Raw genomic sequence first — 26,414 nt, 5'->3', positions numbered from 1 at the left:
TATGTACGTTAGACTTTAGGTTGAACGCCCGGCAAACTGTTTGCATTAAAAAAGCAACATCCTACCGTCGTAAAAGTCCCAACGTAATTGAATTACTTCTTTTTGCGATTTTTTTTACTCTCGTAAGGGATTGTCGCCATCTTTGTGACTGTTGCAAATTTGATAACAATGCGCGACGCAAGTTTTGGACGTGGACGTCAACCTCGGTGCGGATTAAGCGGTATCCCGGGACCAACCGGGTAGCTGTACGAAACAGAGAACGGGGGTCTTGGATAGGGGATGGATTAGGCTGCAGTGGCTGCCAACTAAGGGTCTCAAATATGTGTATGTGTATTTGAATATTTTTCAAACAAACTTGTTATTATATTCGACTTAATACACATTAAATACACCAAATAATGATTCCGTTAAAACTGTAATTTCGACTCTTCTATTACTGTAATTCAACTTATGTAGATTATAGATTGATTCGTTTTAGAGCCACACGCTCAAACTCATTCAAGAAAGTATAAGATGTAAGTGCGAAAGCATGATCAGCGATTCACAATTTGGATTCAAAGGGGGTTGGGAACAATAGAAGCGTTGTTCTGTTTGAACGTGCTTCTGCAAAAGTGTAGAGAATCCAAAAAGAGAATATAAATATGTCTGTTTTATCGACTTCGAAAAGGCATTCGATAGAGTGGAACATGATAGATTAATCCATGCACTAAACCAAATTAACAACCAAAATGAGCATGTGAGGAACGAAACGGTCCTCCAGCTTCTTCATAAAAAAATAAATGTTATATGAAAAATAACCTAATGTACTAAAATAATTATAAAATAAAATAAAAAGGCAATATAAACAATATTTCAATAACAAATGTGCGAAATCATAAACTATAAATATATAAAATTACATGATTAGGATTTCAATCAAAAATATTTCAATGATTGGCATTTCAATCAAAATTATGATCCCGGCTTAAACTGATTAGAAAAGCGCCGTAAACTTTTATTTTATTTTATTTTATGATATATACCAGGAAGGCCTAACATATATATTGACCCCATGATCCTTCCTAGACAATTAATTACAAACATTGCAGCATTTTTATTACATAAATCGTTTGTATTTCGAGAGGCTGAAGAACAATAAATTAATAATTAATTAATCCATAGAGATATTTATGGATTTAGACTTGTACAATTTTTTTACATATTGTACATAAATCAAATTCAGATATTTGTGACAGCGGGTAGGATGATTTTTGTCAATTTGATGAAGGAACCGTTTCAATAATGAAGTCAGATAAATTGAAAAACTCGATCGACTTGAAGTCACAAATATCCAAGTCTGACCAGTAGTACTAAAGATTAACACGGTATCGAACCCGGTAACCTCTAGTTGCTAAGCATAAACGTAATCACTAAGCAATACTGCTAGCTATTTTGATGGAATATGGCATTCTACAAACAATAATAGAGGAGAAAATGGAAGGGAAACATTGGCTTGGGAGAACGAAGCTCTCTTGCTCTATTGGCCTGGAAAATCAGGTCATGGATGAGACTCGGACTCGAAAAATTGTTTCGGCTTCCTCCTGATTAGTAATTCACCATTAAAGATGTCTGGCTATGGTAGTCACCTACGTTTAGTTATTTGAAGAAGAAAAATAAACTATGAAGACCTTTGGAAAGGCTCGGAGCCCGGAATTGATGTGCCACTATACAAATCAGGTGCGCATGCTTTGATTTGATAGCATCCATCGGTAAATTTTCCACCTTTGCTTATTTGACTCTCTTACCCGTAGAACAGAATCCGATTGAGAATCACTGTATTAGAGGGAGGATGTGGGTTGGTCCGTTAGTAGGAACGAACCCTGTGACGTGGGGCTGATTGCGTGGGCGTGAGTCCCTGGAAACTTTTCCTATTTTGGCGGCATTATGCCCGAGTTTCGTCGGCGAAAATGACACAATCCATCTTCCGAGCCCCGGCGATTCATTCCGACGATTACGATCGTCCGCGGGATTTTCCCGAGTTTTCCCGCCGACTTTTCCGTCAAACGCGGGCGCCCGCGCCGCGCGCCCGCGTGATTTATCGCTTTCGAACGAATTAGTCCCGAGATAAATTATACGGCCGACACACCCTTAATAAATATCGCACATTCACGCTCGATATGTAATGCGTGTAATATACGTGTTGTATAGGTGGCTTTGGAAAAGCTGACCTTGCGGAAATAATAAATTATCCGAACTTGGGGCCGGTTCTATTGCGGTCCGGCCTGCGGAATTATATTTGCGTTTAATTATGGACTTATTTTGCTTTATTACACCGACATATATACGAATTGTATAAACTATACGAGTATACAAACATCTCCTGATTTACGTGGCTTTTATTTAGTGGACAATTTCCGAAAATTCATCTCGTGTGAATAGAAATAAATCAGCTGATGATCAATTCGGGGCGGAATAATATAAAGTGAATTAATGTAGCTTGGAAAGGATAATTTTTGTAGTGTTTATAGATTCATACAATATATATGTACATATGTATATATAATGAAATTTAAGTATATATGTCATGACGAAAAACTTAAAAAAAACTGATATTTTTAGTTAAATTTGATTAGATATGCATATAATATATGATTTTGTTACTTTATTGATCATTTAAGGCGGTAAATACTTTTATTAGATTCAACAGAATGTCCAATATTTACAATAATTATAAAGTCATTTAATTGTGAATAATATTATAATAGTATTTCATACGCCAATTAAGGAAGCAACTGCTGAAATAAGCTGTAAATTTAATTCTGAATAGTACTGCCCGTTCAATATAAAAACTGATATATTACGATTACATACTGTTTGTATGCTGACCCAAATTTCTCGATCGTCGATTTTATGTACACCTTTAATATAATATCTGCCTATTTATTATATGTAATTAATGACCAATTAAGTCGATATGAAAACATTTTTTTTTAAACTTAAACGAATACACGAAATTTAAGCGAATCTTAAACGAATAAATTAAAAAAGAACCAAACTCGTAAGCGAAATCTATTTTTTTCACTTTTTCGTGTCACTCGAAAAACTTTATGAGATTTTTTTATCGTATATATATGTACATATATATGTATTTAAAACTTTTTTCACAATATCAAGCTTACCTCTGTTTTTATTACTGCTTCAAATCGAAATGAAAGAAAACATTTCTTCAAAAAATTTACAGTTCACAGTTTGAAAATATTTGGCAGATCTTCACATAAAGTTAAGCCTATGTTTAAATAATGTTTGGATTGATTTTTGTAATATTTTTTTAAATAACTAGATGCTTCCAATAAATTTTTAATGGACTTTTAATAACAAAACAACAAATTGAAAAAAATATTGAACTTGGTGCAAAATTTTATTTTAACGTCTTTTAGAGGTTTTGCAAGATAAATTTAATAATAATATGAAATAAAGTATTATTGCGTGGCTTAAATACGTTAAAAAAAGTAATGGTCCTTCACTGAGCTTCCAAAGATTTACAGTTGGATTAATGCAAAGCCTTTTATTTCGTTTTTGAATTTAGTAAGCATTCCTGAAATAGTACTGGATGAAATCAAAGACTTTTGAAACGTATGTTAATTTATAAATAGATGTTGATCTTCAAATCAAAGCCAATACATTGACTGAATATTGAATGAAATTGAAACAAGCTTAAACAATATACAAATATATTATATTACATTAATTGTAAAAGCGTCTTCTCAAATTTTATGTGATGGTTTCATTGTACGTTCATTATTATTAATAAATTTGTAATGCTATCTATTTATATGTTATTAAATTATTAGATTGATAGAATTTGAGTTTGTGTAGATATATTGTAACAATACGTCAATGTAAAGTCTACATAGTCTAAGAGACGAAAAACAAACAAAAGCAGAGTAAAGGTTTTATACATATAACAATAAATGTCAACGATGTCTCGTTCAGCAAATAATTATATAAAATTAAATACCTTTCTTTTTCTATTACAATTTTTATTTTTCTGACATGAAAGAGCAAATTAAATATCGAAACGAAATAAAATACGGAATAGCAAAGAGCGCTTTACGCAAAGGGAACTGCCTGGAGCTATTACCCAAAGCCAAATAAACAACTCCTACGATCGACATAAACGCAAATTAAAAATAAACATACATATATTATATTGTATTATGGGTAGGTTCATAATGCGATGGTTTCGAATTAATCATCCGAGTGTGGATTACGAATGTCAAAAAGAGGTCTTTTTGCCTCGCGTATCATTTTAGAAGCTTACTTTTCCCAGTAACGTGCGAGTATTCAATTATGGAGCTTTTGTTGCAAAGCCCAAAGCTCCATTTTAAATACACGCGGAGAGCTTTAGAAGAATAGCCCGGTATTAAGTTCTGTGGTTCCGTTGCACGCGAGGCGTTAATTGAGAGGTTTTTTTGCATTTTTTTCCAGGGGTATAAAAGTGCAAACGAAATATTGTATTACTAAAACATGTACGTGAAAAGATGATGCTTCATTCTAACCTCGGATAGTAGTTCATTCTAACCTCGGATACAGTAAATCACAACAAATGTATTGAATGAAATCTATAAAAATCAATCCAGAGTCTCAATGTGACCAACCCACATGACATATTTAGCTATACATGGCTTTAGCTATGACAGCATTTTCGATACAAATTGAGCGCAAATGTATGGAAACTTGGGATGCGGTGCATCCGCTCTAAAATCGCCAGACAAATTGAACGACAGATTAACGGACGGCTGCTTTAAATGCAATTCTCGTCTTCTCGAATGATAGATTGCACATCAGATGAAGGGTAACCTTTCGATGTGCACAGATGCAATTATTAAAATGGTAATTATTAAAATTGAGTTGGATCTTTCGGGCGAGTTTAATAAGGCAATATTCGATAAGTTCCGAATCTTGCCTTATTAAACTCGCCAGAAAGATCCAACTCAATTTAAATAATTGCATCTGTGCACATCGAAAGGTTACTCGTCATCTGATGTGCAATCTATCATTCGACAAAACGAGAATTACGTTTAAAGCTGCCGTTCGTTTATCTGGCGATTTTAGAGCGGATGCACCAAACCCGGAAACTTGCACAAGACAAAAGTACTACTTCCGATTGTCAGATTTTTATTACTTAAAATCACTATCAGTATTATACACAATAAATATCAAGAAGATTAAAATAATTTAAAAAGTCAAAATAAAATGATGAAATATTGTTTTAAAAAAAAATACTACTTCCGGGTTACGAATTCTGACCAAAATCTTATCAGCTCTAAGTTAGTACATAAAGAATATAAGCATAAATTTTCAGCTTGACATGTTTAGGGGTGTGGACAGAATATTGGCCACCACATTTTTGACCTTTCTAAGAGGAAAAAAACCCACTTTAAGTTGATTAAATTTAGTGATTTTGTTTTATTTTCATCACATTAATACAAGAATTACAATTGAATTTTTTTGTGAAGAGCACACATGTTTAAAGGGCCGAAAATTGTAGTGGAAGAAAAATCGAACAAGAGTAAACTGCCACTTCCGGTTGACGGATGCTTACCAAATTTTATACATAACTTGGTATTAAGCTTAAGCTTGTAGATATTAAATTTTAGTTCAATAAATCAAAAGGTTTCTGAGAAACGCATAAAAAATCTGCCCAATGGAATGTATGTAGTAAATGTTTCGTCATACTTGAGAACTTACGATGTTTAACCGTAAAATTTTATATCAAATAGAGTGAAGCGTTACAGCGTAATTGCTAAATGACGAAACGACGACAGCCTCTGGAAAAGTTTTATTGGAAAAGATTTGTTTCGCGTTTAGCATATGTCGAAGAGTTCAAAACTTGCCATGAGAAAAAAAAAACAGCCTCCCGACGAGACCAAAGTTTGCGAATGCTGCAAGATTATACACTTTTGAGATCTTCTTTAGCCTTTTGTTGGCTGAGCAGATTAATCGCTATGAAAAAAGTTGCTCAAATATCAATCATTTCGATTGACAGTAATATCGTTCCAAAGTCGATTTCATTTATGTGAGATGAAAGCACTAACACATATATTAAGCCGGAGCAAAAAATGCGAATTTCATATAAATTTTTTTCATCGTTGGAACTAGTGGAAAACTTTCGTAATGTCAAGTAGCGTTAAATAAAAAATTAATTGATTTTAAACAATGTCCTGAACCGCCAACCAATCGATTTATCTCAATAAAAATTAGAATAAAGCAGATTTTTTTATATGAGCCGTTATATTTATAAGTCGCGGCAGTCAAAATTTTCAGTTCCAAATACACTATTCCTGTTTGACTAAATTGACAAATTGTTATTACTTCTTTTAATTCGATATCTCCAGAATCTCGGGAAAACAGAATGAATGGATTACAGGCCACCAGAATTCATAAAATTATTTCTTTTTTTGTATTCAAATTAAAGGTATAAGCTATGTATAAAATTTGGTTAGCATCTGTCAAACAGAAGTGGCAGTTTACTCTTGTTCGATTTTTCTTCCACTACTTTTTTCAACCCTTTAAACATGTGTGCTTGTCACGAAAAAAATCAAGTATAATTCTTGTATCAATGTGATGAAAATAAAAAATAATCACTAAATTTAATAAACCAGAAGTAAATTTTTTTCCTCTTGGATATGTAGGTCAAAAATGTTGTGACCACTACTCTGTCCACACCCCTGAACGTATCAAGCTGAAAATTTATATTTGTATTCTTTATATACTAACTTAGAGCTGATAAGGTTTTGATCGGAATTCGTAAACCGGAAGTAGTATTTTTTTTTTAAACAATATTTCATTATTTTATTTTGACCTTTTAAATTATTTTAATCTTCTTGATATTATGTATAATACTAATAGTGATTTTAAGTAAAAATAAAAAAAAAAATCAATTAATTTAATGAACCGGAAGTGAAATTTTTTCCTCTTGGATAGGTCAAAAATGTTGTGCCCACTACTCTGTCCACACTCCTGAACCTATCAAACTGAATATTTATATTTGTATTCTTTATGTACTAACTTAAAGCTGATAAGGTTTTGGTCAGAATTCATAAATCGGAAGTAGTATTTTTTTTTTAAACAATACTTCATTATTTAATTTTGACCTTTTAAATTATTTTAATCTTCTTGATATTTATTTTGTATAATACTGATAGTGAATTTAAGTAATAAAAAAAAAATTAACAAAATTAGACTACCGGAAGTAGAACTTTTGTCTTGTGCAAGTTTCCATACATTTGCACTGAATTTGTATCGAAAATGCTGTCATAGTTATTAGTATTTCATAATGCTGCCGGTATGTGTGAATGTGTCTGTACGGTTCAATATAGAATTTTGTTTTGTGACTTTCTTATATTTTGCCAACACCCATGCGATGATATTTCATCGGGTACAACACTAGTAGTAAAATAATAAATGAATTATTACCTTAGTATTCTGTCTCTTCTCTCAGCTTCGAACCCGTTTTGAATGTCCTGCGCGGAGAATTTCCACAACGCTTCGCTGGTGACAACCCCGAAAAGCAGGTCATACCGATTCTGCATGTTCCTGCCAGAGTTCCTGTCGCTCCTTTTCATGTGGCTGTTGTAATTCGAACTGGAATCGGCAGCTGCATAGCTCTGCACGTCGTTCGGTATGAAGTAAGTGAGAAATTCCTTGGCGTAATCAGTCTTTATTACGACACCGTCCACCGAGGGTCCGAATGCCGACAAGTAATTAGGAGCCGTCACGTCAGCTTCCAGCAACTCCTCGATCGGGGACTCCCTCAAACAATCCACTATCTCCTCATGATCCTTGGCCAGGTCCTCGGGAATGGTACAGTTGACCTCTCTGGCCAGGCGGACCGAATAGTTGACAGGATCTTCGACCAGGGCCCACGAGCTGAGGGCCGAGCCAGATAGCAAAACCGCTCGATGGAAAAGTCCTGGAAAATACACAAAGAGAATTATAAGAAAATCCCATTTTCAAAACATATACGGTCGAGTAGCTACAGTCCGGAATTCAGTCCGGTCGATTTTAACCGGCTAATTACTCGAATGATTGGCAGTAAGCTGCCACTAGATCTATCTCTCGGTGCTTAATTACCCGTTAATTCGAGTCGTGGACAAACTATAAACGACGCCAAATACATGATGGGGTGGAAACGGAGTATATGTTTTAGAGTTGTGGTACCCGTTTTGGGATTAATGTTCATCTGTGGCATAATTAATGGGAACGATGTCGAAATAAAACTTCTTTACAAACGGTATAGTGAATTCCTTTGATGTGACGTCACACTATACGAAAATTTGCATACATCACTGTGGCCAGTCACACAATCTTAATATCATAATAATAATACGCTTAATCACAATAATGACTACCTATTATATTTTGATGGAAACATTGACTTTTATAATTGATAAAATCAACGACAGGCAGTGCTCCAAAACCACTCAACCGGTTCAGCACAGCTTGTATTAAAAATATATAAGCATATACATATGTAGTCGATCCGATTGAAGTGTGACTTACGAGAATCAAGTAAGCTATGTTTTAACATTGTAAGGAAGTAAAATAATTTTTTTTTAATTATTTATTATTTAACTACCTATATATAAAATATTATTCCAATAAAATTCAATGCAAGGTCTTTAATAATATCACTGTATGTTTTGTAATAATAATATTTGTCTATAATAAAATTACTGTCTATAACATAACGTTGACAAGTAATTTTATCGTCTAAATAATATAAATATCCATTAATATAAAATATTAATGGAAGTTTTCCACAAATAAATTAATAATATCAACAACTTACGTATTTTATAATAAAATTTTATTAATGGAAATATTTCAAAACACGGACTCAAAACTTACAAAAAATAAAAGTCAAATTCTACTGACCGCTATACGCACGAACAATGTTGTATTTCTTGACCAAAATGCAATGCGAAACTGAAACGAAATGTGAGTGTTGGGAGAATGCGATAGCATTTTGATGCATAACAGAATACGATAGACTTTTTATAAAGTGGAACCTTCACTTATACCTCTCTACGTACACCCTTATTCCACCCCTCCTCTGTGAGAATGACTCCAAAAACCTAGCTTATTTATTATCTGATGTGTTGACGAAGAAAACGTGCCATCACACCCCCCCCCCCCCTCCCCTTGAGAATTACTCATAAACCTAACCAATTTCTTATCTGGTATTTGATAGGCAAGGCATCCATAATAATTTAGTCATAAATTTATTTTTACAAGCTTTTTATTAGCTTCACTCTATTAGTTCAGTGACATTTTTACCCGTCCGAAAATTGTGATCTGATTTTGAACCACTTCCACTCTTTAGGTCGCTTTAATATTGTACCGACATACGGGGATTAGTTTTACCATTTAAATAAGCTAATGTATCCAACATGAAGCTAGAGGAGTTATATCATTAACGAACTCAATAAAATTTACATCGGAATCTTTCGTCAGGTCGAAACGATGACAGCTAGACAGATCAATACTAGTCTTTCTACCACCCGTTTGCAACTCATTTAAACTTATATTACTCTCACCTTATATAAACTTAATATTACAAGCCTATATACATTTGCACATTCCTTTTTGAATTCACTAATATTATACATAGATTAATTTTAGTTTCACTAGATATTTGTAAGCGTATTTTGAACCACTTCCAGACACTTTGATATTTTACCAACATATTTGATTTACATAGCTCTCATTTAAGTTAGAATATGTCCCCTACATGACTTATGAGGAGGACAACATGAAGAGAAATTTAATCATTTAAATTTCATCAGACTAATCTGTCAGATTGACGTGATGACAGCTGGCTTTTCAGACGACATTCTTGCCACCCCCACGCAACTTTGTACGGGCATAATTTACAGGTTATATAATATGGACACCCCAAGCTTTTATATTCCGTCATATAAAGAAATTCTTCAGACTTATTTACAATTAAAATTTTGGTAACTATTATTTTATTTTTTCTTTTATCTATGTACTTAGTAACATTAGATGAATTTTTATGATCATGCGAAAGTTCGAACTCGGGATATTGACTGGTTTAAACTCAGAATCGATCACAGATCTGTGTGTCTGTGTGCCTGTGTATTTTTTAATACCGTTAGTCCTATCGAACTGAAGCTTAGTATCGGTTTCTAAAATACTTATCCATACGATGTAAATAGTTTTCAAATTTTTAAGTTGACTGGAAATGGTACCTCCCCTTATTGGTGTCCTCTTTCTTTTAAGTTTTTGAATTCAATTATCTAACAAACCACTCAAAAAATCAGACTACAGAGTTTTTATATGTAATAAAAATTATAAATTTTATACCTTAATATTTTAAAAATATTTTTACCTCAACCAGAAGTTGTACTTTAACTCTAGAGGTTTTTTTTATGTTTTTCTCAGAAACCTTTTGGTTTATGGAGCCGAAATTTCATATCTATAAGTTTAAGCTTAATACCAAGTTACATATAAAATCAACCGAAAGTGGTAGTTTACTCGTGTTCGATTTTTCTTTCACTTTTTTTCGACCCCTTAAACACGTGTGCTCTTCACGAGAAAATTCAAGTATAATCCTTGTATCAATGTGATAAAAATAAAAAAAAATTACTAAATTTAATAAACTGGAAGTGAGATTTTTTTCTCTTAGAAAGGTCAAAAATGTTGTGGCCACTATTCTGTCCACACCCCTGAACGTATCAAGCTGAAAATTTATATTTGCATTCTTTATGTACTAGCTATTTCATTTAATTGGCCGTAAGTGGGATTTTCTTCTTTTAGAAAAGTCAAAAATGTTGTGACCATACGATTTTTTCCACACCACTGAACCCTTCAAGTTAAAAGTTTATATTCGTATTCTTTATGTACTAACTTACTATTCTTTATGTACAACTTACTGTTCTTTATGTACTAGTTCGGTTCAATGATCGGTTCTCTCGTAGCCATGATCGATCCACCATTTTATTCGTTTCCGACTATAAGCGAAAGCTTAAAATTCAAATTTGATTCAAACTAAAAACCAAGTCCGTTTGAAACAGGGTATTCAAGTGGACATTTTGCGTGTAAAATCTATGCTTAAATTTTAAAGTAAACCTCATTTCATAAAACGAATTTTCTTTATATTTTCATAACAATACCGGCCGTAGACTTTATCTGTCTGCAGGCGGGGGGGGGGGGGAATGTATTGAAAGAAAATATTATCGAAAATTCTTTTTGACGCTCTCGCACTTCGACGAATCTGAAATTTTATCGGATTAAAGTCAATCTTCGCCGAATGACTTATTCATACATTTTACGTGAGTCTACATCGTCTACGCGCTTTTAAAACACAATGAACATATATAGTATGTCTTTTGGTTGAAATTTACGTGATTTCCATTGAAATCTCGCCGATTGTTAATATTGCCGAAAAGCGCCGAATCGTTTTATAATTTGTTTCCGACACATTTATTTTTATTTTAAAGGATTAAGGGTTTTGTTTGGCGACGTCACTCAAATCGCAGCTTATTATTCGGGACGGGTATTAGCTGGAATACGTGTTCCGGAAACCAATCGGATATCACCTGAGGGACTTCGGCTTAATTATCTTCAACGACTAGACGCTTTTGACCGAAAATGTTTTCAACAAATATTTAACTAGATTTTAACCTCTCTCATTACGTAAACATACATACATATACTCTCACCGACTTCGTAATAAAAACTTTCCCCGCTTTAATTACACGTCTCCGAATACATTTACGTAACAAAGATTAATTAGTTTTTGAGATACATTTCGTAACTTCTACAAACAGTTAAATTGTTCATATCAAAATTACCGTACATATCTTTCGAGGCCAATGGTTATAACTTCAAAGTTTGGACAATATTCCAGTTTTGATTTAATTGTTTTTGTTCACACATTCAAATCAAATTTTACTTTTCAAAATACAATATAAATATTATACATAAGTTCTGACTTCAATGCCAAATTTAATAAATTCCTTTCAAATGTACAACACATGTTTGCATATGAAAATTTATTTTCAAATTTACCAGGAGGGCTTAACAGGTAAACCCCAAATGCGCCTTCCTGGTCCACATAATTATTACATAGATACATGTAAATCTAAACAATATCTAACATCTATGGTCAGATATTACAAACATCGTATTAATACGATAAATAACGATGAATAAGTTTCATGTAACAATACGAATTTTTATATTCGATAAACAACCACAGAGACATACATATATGGTGAGCAATATGGCGAAACCTAAGATATAACAATAACTAAAGGTTCGCAACAGAAAATTGGGAAGGAAACGCCAATTTTACAGGAATCTTTTCAATGAAAATCAGAAAAATTGGCAAATTCTGATAAGAAACGATCGACCTTGTCAAACCAAGGTCTGGCCAATAGCGAGACTTAGCGGGAATCGAACTCGTAACATCAAGTACGAGATAATTCAACATTCACCACTAGACCACGCTACTGGTTGACTTAGTTGGAAATGTCGTTAATGTAAATTAAAATTAAGAACAATGTCCCCATATTGGACCCCTAAGGTACCCCAGAATGCGAAAAAAATTATATTGAGGAATAAGGAAAACAATTCTATTGAGGTGATAATATACAATTTTCCTCCGATTTTCAAAGTAATTTGCGTGAAGATGCTTCAAGCCATTTTATAAACCAAAACGTCTTAATTTTATAAATAAAATATTATGGTCCACCATATCAAAGGCCTACATTTATTTATTTATTTATTTAAAAGTTTTGGGCCATTGTGGAATTACAGGAAGAACCTAATGCGCCACTATAGCTTAGATAATAAAACAAGAGAAGGAGAAAAAAAAATAGGTGGAACAAAAAGCAAAAGCAAAAAATAAGATAAAAAAAAGAAATTACAAAAAAAAGAAAAGATAAAAAAACAACACTGAAACAATCATAAAAAAAACAGTAAAGATAATTTAATAAGTAGTAATAATACAAAGAATGGAATGTCTTGCACCTACAGCCTGTGCCGATAAATAAGAACAAGCTACAAATACAAAACATCCCTGCGAGGCCCAAATGGAAGAGATTAGATTAAAATTCCATTCATACATCACATTCAAATTAGGAAAAAAATGATGAGCGCAGATTACCAGACAAATATGTAAAAATAATATCCGATAATCTACGCTCACCTAGGTAGAAAATATCGCATTCAGGCACAGCAGCAACGATTTCATTGAGAAGTCGAATAGCTCTTGGAAAAGGAGCCATTCGAAAAAAGACTGTGCGAGCAGGAGGTACAGCCATCAAATGATGTCCCTCCTCATAGTTATTAGGGACATAAATCCCAACTGTTCCAGCAACAATGGGCATGACGTATTAGCATGTAGTAGATGGAGAACGAAATTTATTAATGAGAAGTTTCTCCGAAGTTCAAGTGAATTATACCCAAGCATGCCCAAAAAGAAAGGAGTAGGCTAAAGATATGGGTAATACCCAAACTCTTTCTTATATAAAAAACGAAGAAATGCTTTTTGCACTTTTTCAATCATGAGAGATTAATTTGCTTCGTGCGGATTCCACAAAATCGCATTATACTCTAGCTTACTTCTAACAAGCGAGTTGAAAAGCAAGCGAAAAGACAAAGAGAGAATAACCTAGAATATCTCAAGACAAATCCGAATTGACAAAAGGAAACGTCAGTGACTGTTTTGATGTGGCTGTGAAAGGTAAGTCGAGGATCAAAAGGAGGATGAAGTTGGAGAATAAGCGAGCATATCTCAAGACGAGTCCAAGTCGATGAAAGGAAACTTTACACAACCTACATATGTAAGTTGTGTAAATTGATCACCTTTGCGCTCCGAGTACGCAATATATTAATTTGAATTTCGTTCAAATTATCTAACATTAATGTGTATGTACTACATTAAGGATTATAATACCTGGCATAACTGTAGGTGATATCATTAAGAAGTTAATGCAGGCAGCTCCAGAGCCATGTCCCAGAAGTGTAACACTAGCTGGATCACCTCCAAATAGCTCAATATTCTGCTGGACCCAGTGGAGAGCAGCAATTTGATCCATCAGTCCATAATTAGCCACTCTGGCTTTCAGGTGCGGTGTCGGATTTGCGTTGAGGAAGCCTGAAAATGTCCAAAATAATTTATTAAAATATTATATAACGCGTCCTATTTTATATACGTATGTATTGAATGTATGGAGAACGTTTTCAAGAATACACACCGAATAAGCCGAGACGATAATTTATGGTGATAACCACCATATCTGAATAGCTCGCAAGCACAGAGCCATCGTAGGGATTTCCTGAATTCCACTCGAAGGATTCCCCATGGATGTACATTAGCACAGGATGTTTCACATCTCGTTGCCCATCTGAAATAGAAAACGAAATACGCAACGCATTAAATTTTGATAAAATAATCATATATATGAAAACTAATGCTTGTTTGTTTTTCAACTATGCCAATCTAAAATTTTCAACTTGATACTGTCTAATTTTACATACTAAATATGTATGTACGTAGTAACAATAGATGTAGTTTTGTGACAATGCGAAAATTCGACTTATCACGTTTTCATGATCTAGAAAAAATGTGTGTGTATATCTGTATGTATGTCCTATTTGATTTTTAAATGCTTTTTATTATTACTAAATTATGTTCACAATACATCTTATATCTATTTTAATAGCTACTGATCTACTGATTATGTTTTATTTTACAATTTTAATTTAATTTTGTTAGTAATCATATTATATTCTTTTAATGTTAATGTACAGCATAATAGGAAAAGGAGCTCCAAAACCTATTTACAATTTTTATAAATGCTCATAATACATCTAATATATAATATTGATTAAACACTCTCTAAAGTCGATGATCTAAAGCATATTGTGTTTAGGTAATCTGTGTTTATATCTGAAGGGTAAAGACATTTCAACTGGAAGTAGCAGTTTACTCTTATTATATAATTATAGTATCAACTTTTGTCTTGTGTAGTTTCCCTACATTTGCGCTCAATTTGTATGGAAAATGCTCTTACAGCCGATATGTGTGAACGTGTTTAATTATCGAATTCTGGTTTTTATCCTTATTTTATTCCTCAAATACATAAATGGAGTCGTGATTTGGTCACATCCAAATTTCTTTATAACTTTGGTATTATACATGGGACGCTGGGTAATTCATCGTATTATTTTAATGCTTAAATTGACTTTTACATTCGATTTGAAAGCTCCCATCATTACTTTGATTGCGGTTGAAAGCTTGCAGTCTCTGCTATAAATCGCCACGTTGGCTTAATGCGGTTTAAGGAGCTGGCGGTTATCAAATTCCGCGAGCGTTCTTCGAAAGCACATCCGGATTGCTGAATTTCAGTTTTCGTATCTGATCAATTTCAAAAAATGATGATTCTCCCATCTCGCGAAACCCATCGGAGCCGAATTGAATCGCCCGCAATAAAAATAATGAATTAGGTCGTCGTTCAAACTGCACGCCATATAATCGTAATTTTCCGACTTGAAAGTCCCACGCTTTTCCAAGTAATATGAAACTGTCGTAAATATACCGGGTTTTTTTCCATCTGCCATTCTCCATGTGTAAACAGGCTCTCTGCCATTTTCCAGCTACTTTGAACGCTCGCACACGCTTTTCCGCGTCTCGACGAGTGAATCTATCTCCACATTCATTACGCAAAAAGGGGGGAAAAAAGTTTCTCAAAGTGGAAATGCAATCGCTTAAAAAAAGTTTTCGTGCGGTGGAAAATTTCCACCATTTACCGGCGTGGAAAAGTTTCTGCGGAAAATTTACTTATTACGCCTCACCATTCGGTATCAGAGGTGAAATTTCGGTTGCTCTAAATCAAACATACATATTGCAGGCATAAATTAACGGTGGTTGCGAAACGATTTGCGGCTAAAATTGCATTTGAAATTTATGCTGAAACGAAATTCAAACGACTGAAATTGCGCTCTTCCTTCAAAATAGTTGAAAGCAATATTAATGAAGCACGCGGATTATAATCAAGGAAAACTAATTTCACGAAATATTACATTGCACAATACTTGAAAATTTATAGTGAAAAGTGCAGCACTTCTAACGTGACCATCATTTAATTTTCCATAAAAAATTTTGATTATTGTATATAAAAGAAGTAATTTTAGATATTTTTCCAATAAATAGCTTGATTTTATGTACATAAATATTAAAAATATATTTTTAAATGAATTAGGCAGATTAAGTATATTTTAATCGTATAACAAGACCCTAAATTGATGCTCTTATTTACATATATGTATGTCTACAAAAATCCTCAATTAGACTAATAAGAAGAATTTACTTATAAGAAAGCTATAAATATCAGGTATATTGAAGTATACAATATATGTATAATATATAAGCAAATACACAAAAAAAAAGTATGATAGGGCGATAAGCCTTGGACTATCCTTCCTATTTCATTTATTTATGATATAGGAATAACTTATGGACCTAATTATATTTTCCCAATATGCCGGGGTTGCCGTGGGTGAAATTTATGATACTAATGCATTTATATTATAAATATTAAAATCATATTCAAATAAAACCTTTCCACAACGAAATGTATGAAAATAGTATGAAAACACTGGCTTGGTGTCACTTGGAGACAATTTGTTGGAACTATTTCAATGAAATAAAATAAATTGCTCAATTCAAATATTAAAACATCGACCTTGGAATCATTTATCTAAGGTCTGGCCAGCAACACACATCAGGGATTTAACCCGTGACCACGCATTTGAAAATATGAAAATATGATATTTTTCTACTTTATCTATGTACGTAGTAACAATAGATGAAGTTTTGTGATCATGCGAAAATTCGAACTCGAGATTTTGACTGATTCGAACTCAGAATCGATCACTGATCACGTTTTCATGATCTAGAAAAAATTTTTGTGTGTGTCTGTGTGTGTGTGTATTTTTTAATTTATTTTACATAGATTTATTTTAGCAGGAAGGCCTAACAGGGATACCGATGTGCCTTCATAGACAATTAATTACAAACATTGCAGCATTCTAATTACATAAATCGTTGTATTTTCAAGAGCCTGAAGAACACTAAATTTAAATAAATTAATACATATCTATGGATTTAGACTTTTACATTAATGTTTACATATGTACATAAATCAAATGCAGATATTTATGACATAGCGGGAAGGATGATTTTTGCCAATTTAATGAGGGAACTGTTTCAACAATGAAATCAGATAAATTGGAAATTCTGATAAGAAACGATTGACTTGGAGTCACAAATATCCAAGTTTGACTAGCAGTATTAAAGATTAGCACGGGATCGAACCCAGTAACCTCTCGGTGCTAAACATAAACGCAACCACCGAGCCATACTTCTGGCTATATACAAATTTAACTGGAATTGTTGATTAAGTATTAAATTTAAATGGTTTTTTTTTTTGGAAAATATACTTATACACTCATGAATATGTAGTTAGTAGAAAAAAATACGACTATGTATGTATGTATATTATAGTTTGAGAAAAATAAATTTTGTAAAATGCTATCTATTGATGAGAGTTAAACGAGGTAATTTTACATACATTAGAATAAGTTGGCTTACATTTTGTCATTAGATATTCAATGCTTTCGTACGTACAGGAATACGAATTTCAATTCGAAGAATCACATTATTGTCAAAGAGTGTGTAGATTTTTATATATATATTTATTTTTTATTTTTTGAAGGACGTAGAAAGCTTATGCGTGTTACATTATTCGTTTTGCGACAAAGGGAATATTTTCCTTTTTATACGTCCAGAAACACTTGACAGTGAATGCGCACGCACGAAAAAAAGGGAATGAATGGCCGACGACTCCTTGGATTGCAAAGGGATATTTTCACTTCGAAAGCTTTCACTTTCAAACGTACCCGGTCAGAATTTAATTCGGTCCCCTTTACAATCGAGTGTGCTCGGTGTTTTTATTTTCATTTTATTTATTTTTTTCAGAATTTTCAGCCACGCAACGATGCGCCCGTACGTGAGCGCTCACCCAAAAGACCTCTTTGAAATCGACACAAACAATTGCTCGCACTGTTTGCTCTTTTGTATAATAGTTCAACATGGTCCAGCTATGTGCAAAATGTGCTTTACTTATCCCATATGCATTTATATAATATATGTATATACATATATACGGTGCGATGCAGCTAAATCCGGAAAGTTCCGTTGAAAGTATTAATTTTATATGCAGAGTATCTGCATTAGAACATAAAGCGGAAGTAGTAATTTTTTTTAAAACAATATTACATTATTTTATTTTGACCTTTTAAATTATTTTAATATTCTTGATATTTATTTTGTATAATACTGATAGTAATTTCAATTAATAAAAAAAAATTGATCAAAATCAGACAACCCAAAGTAGAACTTTTGTCTTGTACAAGTTTCCATACATTTGCGCTCAATTTGTATTGAAAATGCTGTCATAGCTAGTATTTCATAATGATGCCGGTATGTGTGAATGTGTTTATACGGTTCAATGTCAAATTTTGTTTTATATTCTTATACATAGATGGGTTGGTCACATCCAAATTTTTTTTGTATTAGTACAGGTATATACATTAACATACGCATATATTATATAATAAATACCTCGCATGTCTTTCAAGTGTGCATACTCTAATTTGTCTCTTTACATGACCAAAGCTATAATTATATATATCCAGTGAGATATTTGCAAATAGAGAAGAATGCCAGACACTGTTCATAACAATTTGATATGAATTGAATTTATAAACCGCCATTTCGATGTGACAGTTAGTCAGACATCAGACCGAGTCGACCAGTGCAGTAAATTATAAACAGCTCTACGCATCTCTTAATTTCATTGTTCTAATATAAAAGTATTCTACAGTGATAAGAAAATCTAATCCTTTAAGATAAGCAGTAACATTATCGGATTCAGAATACATATATAAACCGTGTCGAAGTACAACAGTCGGTTTTAACATCCGACTCATCGAAAGAGTCATAACTTTTGATTTAACAAGTATAGTCAGTGCAGTGAATTATAAACAGCTCTACGTATCTCTTCAGTTCATTGTTCTAATATCAAAGTGTTCTCAAGCAATAATAAAATCTAATCCTATAATATAAGCAATAATACTATCGGATTTAGTTTATAAACTGTGCCCGAAGTACAATAGTTAGTCTTAACATGCGACTCATCGATAGTCATATTCATTGATTTAAGAAGTCAGTGCAGTAAATTATAAACAGCTCAACGCATCTCTTCAGTTCATTGTTCTAAGATCAAAGTGTTCTCAAGCGATAAGAAAATATAATCCCTATAAGATAAGCAATAATATAATCGGATTCAGTTTATAAACTGTGCCCGAAGTACAACAATTAGTCTTCAGTTCAGTTCATTGTTTTTATATTTAAGTATTCTTTAAATATGTTACTGATAGTTAAAAGAGTATATTTTAAAATTTAGGATTCAGTGTTAAAGAATATATTTGATTCACAACTTTAAATAAAAAAAATAGGTATTGATTCGGATGCTGACTGAATCGTCATCATCGAAATAAACATTTTTAATAAGAGATATAAAAAATGAATTCTTAAACGAAAACAATGTGAAACGTAAAAGAGGTTAGTAATAAAAATACAAACAACCCCTGGAGCATGAAAATACATACATATATTTGCCATTTTTTCCTCGAAAACTAGAAACTTTTCATTTACCTCGACTGAACTAAATTTTGTAATGGAAATTTCCCAACCTTGGAAAAACTCATTTGGGGGGATAAATAACCTTTGCAACTCGATTCAAAGGCATTATTTCGATATAATCCCTTTTACGAGTAAAACATAAATATTCTAATAATTTAAAAGTTTAATAGAAAATAAATTTAATATTAACATCAAAAGTTAATAGTCTGTTAAATTATTACATATTCCTTGAAAGCTTTTTATCTATAATTCAACTACAGCGTGTCTTGACGTTTGATAGTCTATTTGTTTAATAGAAATTTAATTACATATTTTAAAATCACGTTTGATAGGTGTTCGTAAGTGAATTGAGCGAATTGGAGAGTTGGGAAATAATCCGAAGATGCCGGAATAGGCTAAGGCTTTGACGCGATTTAACCCCTAAAAGCATTTATCCCTTCAGTAGATAACCGATGCTAATTTTGTGAGTGTACGTATCCAATTACATTTGTATAATTGCTACTGACAGTTATGAATCGCAATTTCTACACTTCAGCGGGTTTCGTATTTCGCTTTAATATGATGTATCCATATACGAGATTGTATTATACATATATGTATGTATATACGTATATACATATATATTTGCTCATTTCTTATTAGATCAAAAACACCCACGTAACTGAGAATATAGAAAAAAAAACATTCCACATACTATGTATAATCAATCACATAAATGTGCATTTATGTGTTTGAATATCTTCAAGATGTAGAAAATAATTAAAAGGGTATTCATAGGGTTTTGAATTAAAAAAAACCATCTCAAATAAACATTAATATGTATATATGTACTATGTATTAAAAAAATTCAACACAAAAGCTTTTTTGCGAGCAACCAACATTGTTGGTTATCTTTTCAATTTTCTACCCCGATTATCATTTATATAATATATGTATTTCCATCCAAAATTGATATTAAAAAAATGATCATACGTATTTTTGCAAAAAAGATTTGTACCACATAAATCTAAATGATACGTATCTAATACGGCTTTACGATTACGCTTATTTTTTTACTGTACAAAAAAAAAAGTTAACGATACCTATTTACTACAGAAAATTTATGATATTTTATTATTACGGTTGACTAGATATTACTATCAATTGAGGTTTAAATCAATCTAGAAAAATCACTTACAAACATATCTATCCTATAGATTTTTGACCAAAAAGATAAGTTTTGGTGAAATGGTGAATGTACACTTTACCCAATTAGAGAAATTTTATTTTATTTTTACATAGATATATACCAGGAAGGCTTGACAGGAAGATCCCAATGTGCATTCCTGGACAATTAATTACAAACAATGCAGAATTTTATTATTACATAAATCACTGTATTTCCAGAAGCTGAAGAAATAGGATGTCTCTTATTTCAATAGCCATTTAGAGTTTTCAAAAACCATATACGCAAATCCAAAGCTTCCAATATGTTAGTACATACACAACCTTTTAGTCACCTAATTGGGACTGTTAATGGGTTTCGAAAGTAGCTGCTGGTTATATTTGGGGGTATTTGTGACTCCAAATCAATCGTTTCTTATCAGAGTTTGCTAATTTTATCTCATCATTGTTGAAACGATTCCTCAAAATTGGCAAAAAATCATCTTTCCTGTTGTCACAAATCTTCTGTATTTATTGTGTGTATAATTTGTAAAAATTATGTACAAAATCTAAATCCATAGATGTCTCAATGGATTAATTCTGTAATAAATTAATTCATTCATTGCTATTTCGTGTTTTTCAGCTTCTGGAAATTCAGTCATTTATGTAATAATAAAATGCTGCATTGTTTGTAATTAATTGTCCAGGAAGGTGCATTGGGGAATGTTCATACATATCTATATAAAAATAAAATAAAATAAAATATATTACGACTATAATTCACCATCGACTTTGACCCAATTGAAATGTCTCTCAGTGGCCAATCCTCGCAAAATGGCAAAGTTTCAAAACAATCAGAATAGTATAGAAAGTTTGTCAGACCAATTGAAAAACTGAAACTAATATACATAAATCCTGTAAAAACTATGAAGCTTGTACTTAAGATGTAATATTTTGACCAAATAGTATAACCAATTTGACATATGTTTGTATGTAGTTCTCAGTTTATATGTGAGTGTTGTAAACAGTCGACAAAATCAAACATGGTGTTTCCACGATTCTAATCCGTTTTTCCTAATCCCAATCAAACCGCACCTTGAGCCATCTTGAAGCAAACTTGAGCCATCTCAGCGGCAAAATGCATAATTAAGTTCATAACGTATAAATATGGTTCGTCTTAAGTTTTATCAACGGCAAATTTATTAACCGCAGATTATGTGAGCTAATGAAATGTAAACAGTATTCTGCGCGCAATAGAACGCTTCGTAAAATCGTACTTTCTTGTGCTCGCGCGAAAGAAGAAAGTCCCTAACAAAATCAGGTAAGTCCTTGGAAACATTGTAAGCGCTTTCAAAATATGTTTACACGGGAAACTTCCCGTCGGGACGGGAAAGGGTGAGCCCGGGAAAAGGGGTGAGCACGACCAGCTCGCACGGGAAACTTTCGAGGAAAGTTCCACGACGATGAAGCCGACCTCAGTTCGAATTTTCCGAAGGAGGGGTACACAAGTGTACAGTCACACAAGTATTATAGATGGCGCCACTATCGGATTTTCCACTGTCAATAAATAACCGCGAAAGGCCCGTCTCTTGACGAAGGTTTGCCATATGCGTGTTACAACATGTTAACTTTGACATATTCATGGCTAAATCACTTTACGACTCCATTGTGCCAAAACAATCACCTCGAAAGTTTCAATATAATCGCACCGGTTCGAATTAACGTCAATGAAAGCGTATACGTTCTTCAAAATGTGTACCTAGTATATAAAGACTGACATACCAAAACAACCTAGCCGTGGAGAAAATAAATATTTTTCTGAAAGCCTCTAATATTTTTTGTCGATTTTATGACTTATTTATTTTTAAAATTTCACCCTTGTGACATTGCAGATTAGCTCCAGGTCGTCACCATGACTAATTTATTACAATCAATTGAAAATTCATAATTAACGAGACATCTAAATACATAATTATTATGATAAGAAACGATCGACCTCGACAAACCAAGGTCTTGCCAACAACGAGACTTAGTGGAAATCGAACCCGTGGCATCAAGCACGAAATAATTCAATACTCACCACTAGACCACGCTGCTGGTTAAAGACTTGGAGAGAGTGAGAGTGTGACGAATAAATCTTTTATTTTTTTAAATAAATAAAAACCAACATTTATATACATACTACTGCACAGACTTTGCGATCCATATTTATTATTTATTTTATATATTATATATTACAGATAGGCCTAACAGGTAAACCCAATGTACTTTCATGGTCAAATACAATCATCGATAAACAATTCATTTTTATACAGTATCATAGAGACATCTGTGGAGAAATTCGACTTTACTAATAATTTGAGATATACATATTTTTATAGTGTGGGTAGCATAATGATTTTTATAATTAATTTAAATAATTTACCCCGCTGGTTTTGCATTATTTTAATTCTAAACACACATTTTTGACTGAAAGCTTAAAGTCCAGCACATTGGCTAATGGATTTTTAAAGTATAGACGGACAGTAAGGCAGTTGTTAAAATGATTTGATAAATCTAATGAATCTACGTACTAAAGTGATAAAGTAAATTAACAGATTCATATGTAATTACTCAAAGTTTTTTATAAAAATTACAGATCAAAAATTTACATTCAATATAATTCTTTAAAACTACAAAAATGTTACTGTTTTATTTATTAATAATATTAAAATATAATTTTTGGAATATGCAATATAAATTCACATACAAACATATATATAAAGTCTGACAGGATTTGAGTGTGAAAATACTTCGAACATTTATTACGTTTTCAAATCCTAAGATGGAGAATTGTAACACCGTTAAAAAGAGATTTAACCACATCATTTGTATAATAATACTATAAAAACATGAAAACACGTCCTAATTTTAATAATCCTCCCATAAACTGATCCACCCACTCTTCAATATCGATACCTCACCTTTTTCTAAAGTTTCCAATTATTCCTAATGGAAAACGCCACTCAATGTAAATACATAGGTCTTGACTATGGAAAAACTCATTTAGCTGTTCAAATGACCAGATTTTACCCATTCCATTCCAATCTATTATGAATGAAACCTTTTCAAAGCATCGATCGAATCAAGTACATCAGAAATTTAATGAAACCTATTTAATGTACCTGTCTTCGAAGACAGATTAAATAAATTATTTTGATGTTTTGTATATCCTTGGCCTCTTCATCAAGTATAGCTCTATCTCTCAAATACTAAGCTGTTATCATATGTAAAGCTTTATGGTTGATTTTGATTATTTTCTTTCAACATGAAAGAACATCTTAATGGAATCGGTTATCGGATCATATGTAGCTATAGGTATCATAGCTGTTCAAATCACCAGATTTTACTTATTCCATACCAATGTGTTATGAATGAAACCTGTTCAAAACATCGATCGAATAAATCAAGTACACCAGAAATTGAATGAAACCTATCTAATAAACCTGTCTTCAAAGACATATTAAATAAACTAATTTGATATTTTGTATGCTCTCGGCCTCTTCATCAAGCATAGATCGTCCTCTCAAATACTAAGCTATTATCATATGTAAAGCTTTATGATTGATTTTGATTATTTTCTTTTAACATGAAAGGACATCTTAATGGAATCGGTTATCGAATCATGTGTAGCTATGGGTATCATAGCTGTGCAAATGACCAGATTTTACCCATTCCATACCAATCTATTATGAATGAAACCTGTTCAAAAGATCTGGTATATCAGAAATTTAATGAAACCTATTTAATATACCTGTCTTCGAAGACAGATTTAATAAATTATTTTGATACTTTGTCCTCGGGCTCTTCATCAAGTATAGCTCGATCTCTCAAATACTAAGCTGTTTTCATATGTAAAGCTTTATGGTTGATTTTGATTATTTTCTTTCAACATGAAAGGACATCTTAATGGAATCGGTTATCGAATCATGTGCAGCTATAGGTATCATATCTTCACTAACACAACATACGAAAACGAAGAGTTTGAAGTGGAACACATGCTCCATACACACCTGCATGCATGTATGTGGGTATATACCCTTAAGTTAGACACCCAACCCTCCTCAGGTTACTTCCGGTATAGTGGCGTCACGCACGTGTACACCCTCAATTTCTACGCTTTGACATTTCTATTATAGGAAAACGGTCCTGATTAAATTTGGCGTGTTTCATCCATTGTGAGGCGATAATAAAGAGACATAGTGCGAGTCCTGCCGAACAACAGTATGGATATTGGATACCCGCGTCTTTGTCCGCGTCCTATCCGTAAAATACGGTAAACACTTTATTGGATTCTTTGTGAGATGACACCACACATTCGCACGCAGAGGTGTGCAAATTCTTTTTCGGCTTTTTTTAACCGTTTGGTTAAATTTGAAAGCGGTTTTCTCACACTTCTCCGGCCCGTCGGCTGTCGAAAGTATTCGCGTTAGCGTCAGTGCGCTTAATTTGTTTGATTTATCTCATTGAAACTGTAGCCAAATTTGTAACCACTTATTTATGGCATCTCGTAAAAGACATAAACCGTAAATTTCACCCGCCGAATAGGACCCAAACGGGCAATTCTCCGCCTTTTTTTCGGTTAAATCCTTTAGTCATTCTTCGTCTTAAGTTATTCTTTGCGTAGTTAAGAATAGCCCTAAGAAGATTTTACATACATAAAGATAACCTGCGAGAAACGCCATAAATCTCGTCATAAATGAAATGTATAGGTATATTACAGCCATTAACAGAGTTTTATGGGATTAATCACAAATTTCAAATATAGATTGTGCGCAATTTTTATCACGAGCAAACTCTAATAGCTATACAAAGATGAATTTTTAATCGTCCAGAATGGAATTCTACAGTTTTCAAATTGGAATAGTGAGTATTCATTTATAACGTATTATTATACGATATTTATTTAAAATATGTATACTGAATTTGCCATATTGGGTCGAAGTATCCCAGACCAACTTCTAAAAAATTAATACATATTATTAACATAGAAAAATTCTATCTAATTGGTGATATATGTATGTTAATGTCAATCTGCACTGTCAATATTTTATTACATACAAAAATTTATATCATGTTATCCCTAGACTTTATTTATGGTTAGATTATTTTTTGTACATATGTAACTGCCAAGAATTTTAAACATAAAGTACGATTATATTAATATGTATACATACATATGTATATGTATATAAAAATCAATGGTAGTCTGTTTGTCTGTCACGTATGCTTTGTTATGCCATTCAACCGATTGCGATGAAACTTACAAGAGTTATTGTTCAGCTAGTATTATAAAAAAATAATACAAGAGATACATTTATGGACAAACTTTGATTTGTGAGAAATATATTATTTTGTAGGTAAAATTTCATAAGATTCTACATATTCAAGATGCTTATAATTCAAATTTGCTAGAAACTGAGGTAGAGGATACCAATTGAATGGATCC

At 32.6% G+C, this 26,414-nt stretch overlaps 1 protein-coding gene across 1 annotated transcript in view; it reads right to left on the bottom strand.

Annotated features, from left to right (window-relative positions):
* Nucleotides 1–26,414, bottom strand: part of LOC143917925 (neuroligin-4, X-linked-like) — a 283,330-nt gene that overhangs the window by 84,605 nt on the left and 172,311 nt on the right. The window contains exons 3-5 of the mRNA XM_077439556.1: nucleotides 14,271–14,420; nucleotides 13,970–14,170; nucleotides 7,459–7,954 (exon numbers count right to left, since the gene is read on the bottom strand). Of these exons, the coding sequence (XP_077295682.1) occupies nucleotides 7,459–7,954; nucleotides 13,970–14,170; nucleotides 14,271–14,420 (847 nt within the window). The remainder of the gene's footprint in view (nucleotides 1–7,458; nucleotides 7,955–13,969; nucleotides 14,171–14,270; nucleotides 14,421–26,414) is intronic.

This window comes from Arctopsyche grandis, chromosome 1 (genome assembly GCF_051622035.1).
Source record: "Arctopsyche grandis isolate Sample6627 chromosome 1, ASM5162203v2, whole genome shotgun sequence".
Classification (NCBI taxonomy): Eukaryota; Metazoa; Arthropoda; class Insecta; order Trichoptera; family Hydropsychidae; genus Arctopsyche; species Arctopsyche grandis.
The sequence above is the reverse complement of the archived record's forward strand: the minus strand, read 5'-3'. Positions and strand labels throughout refer to the sequence as shown.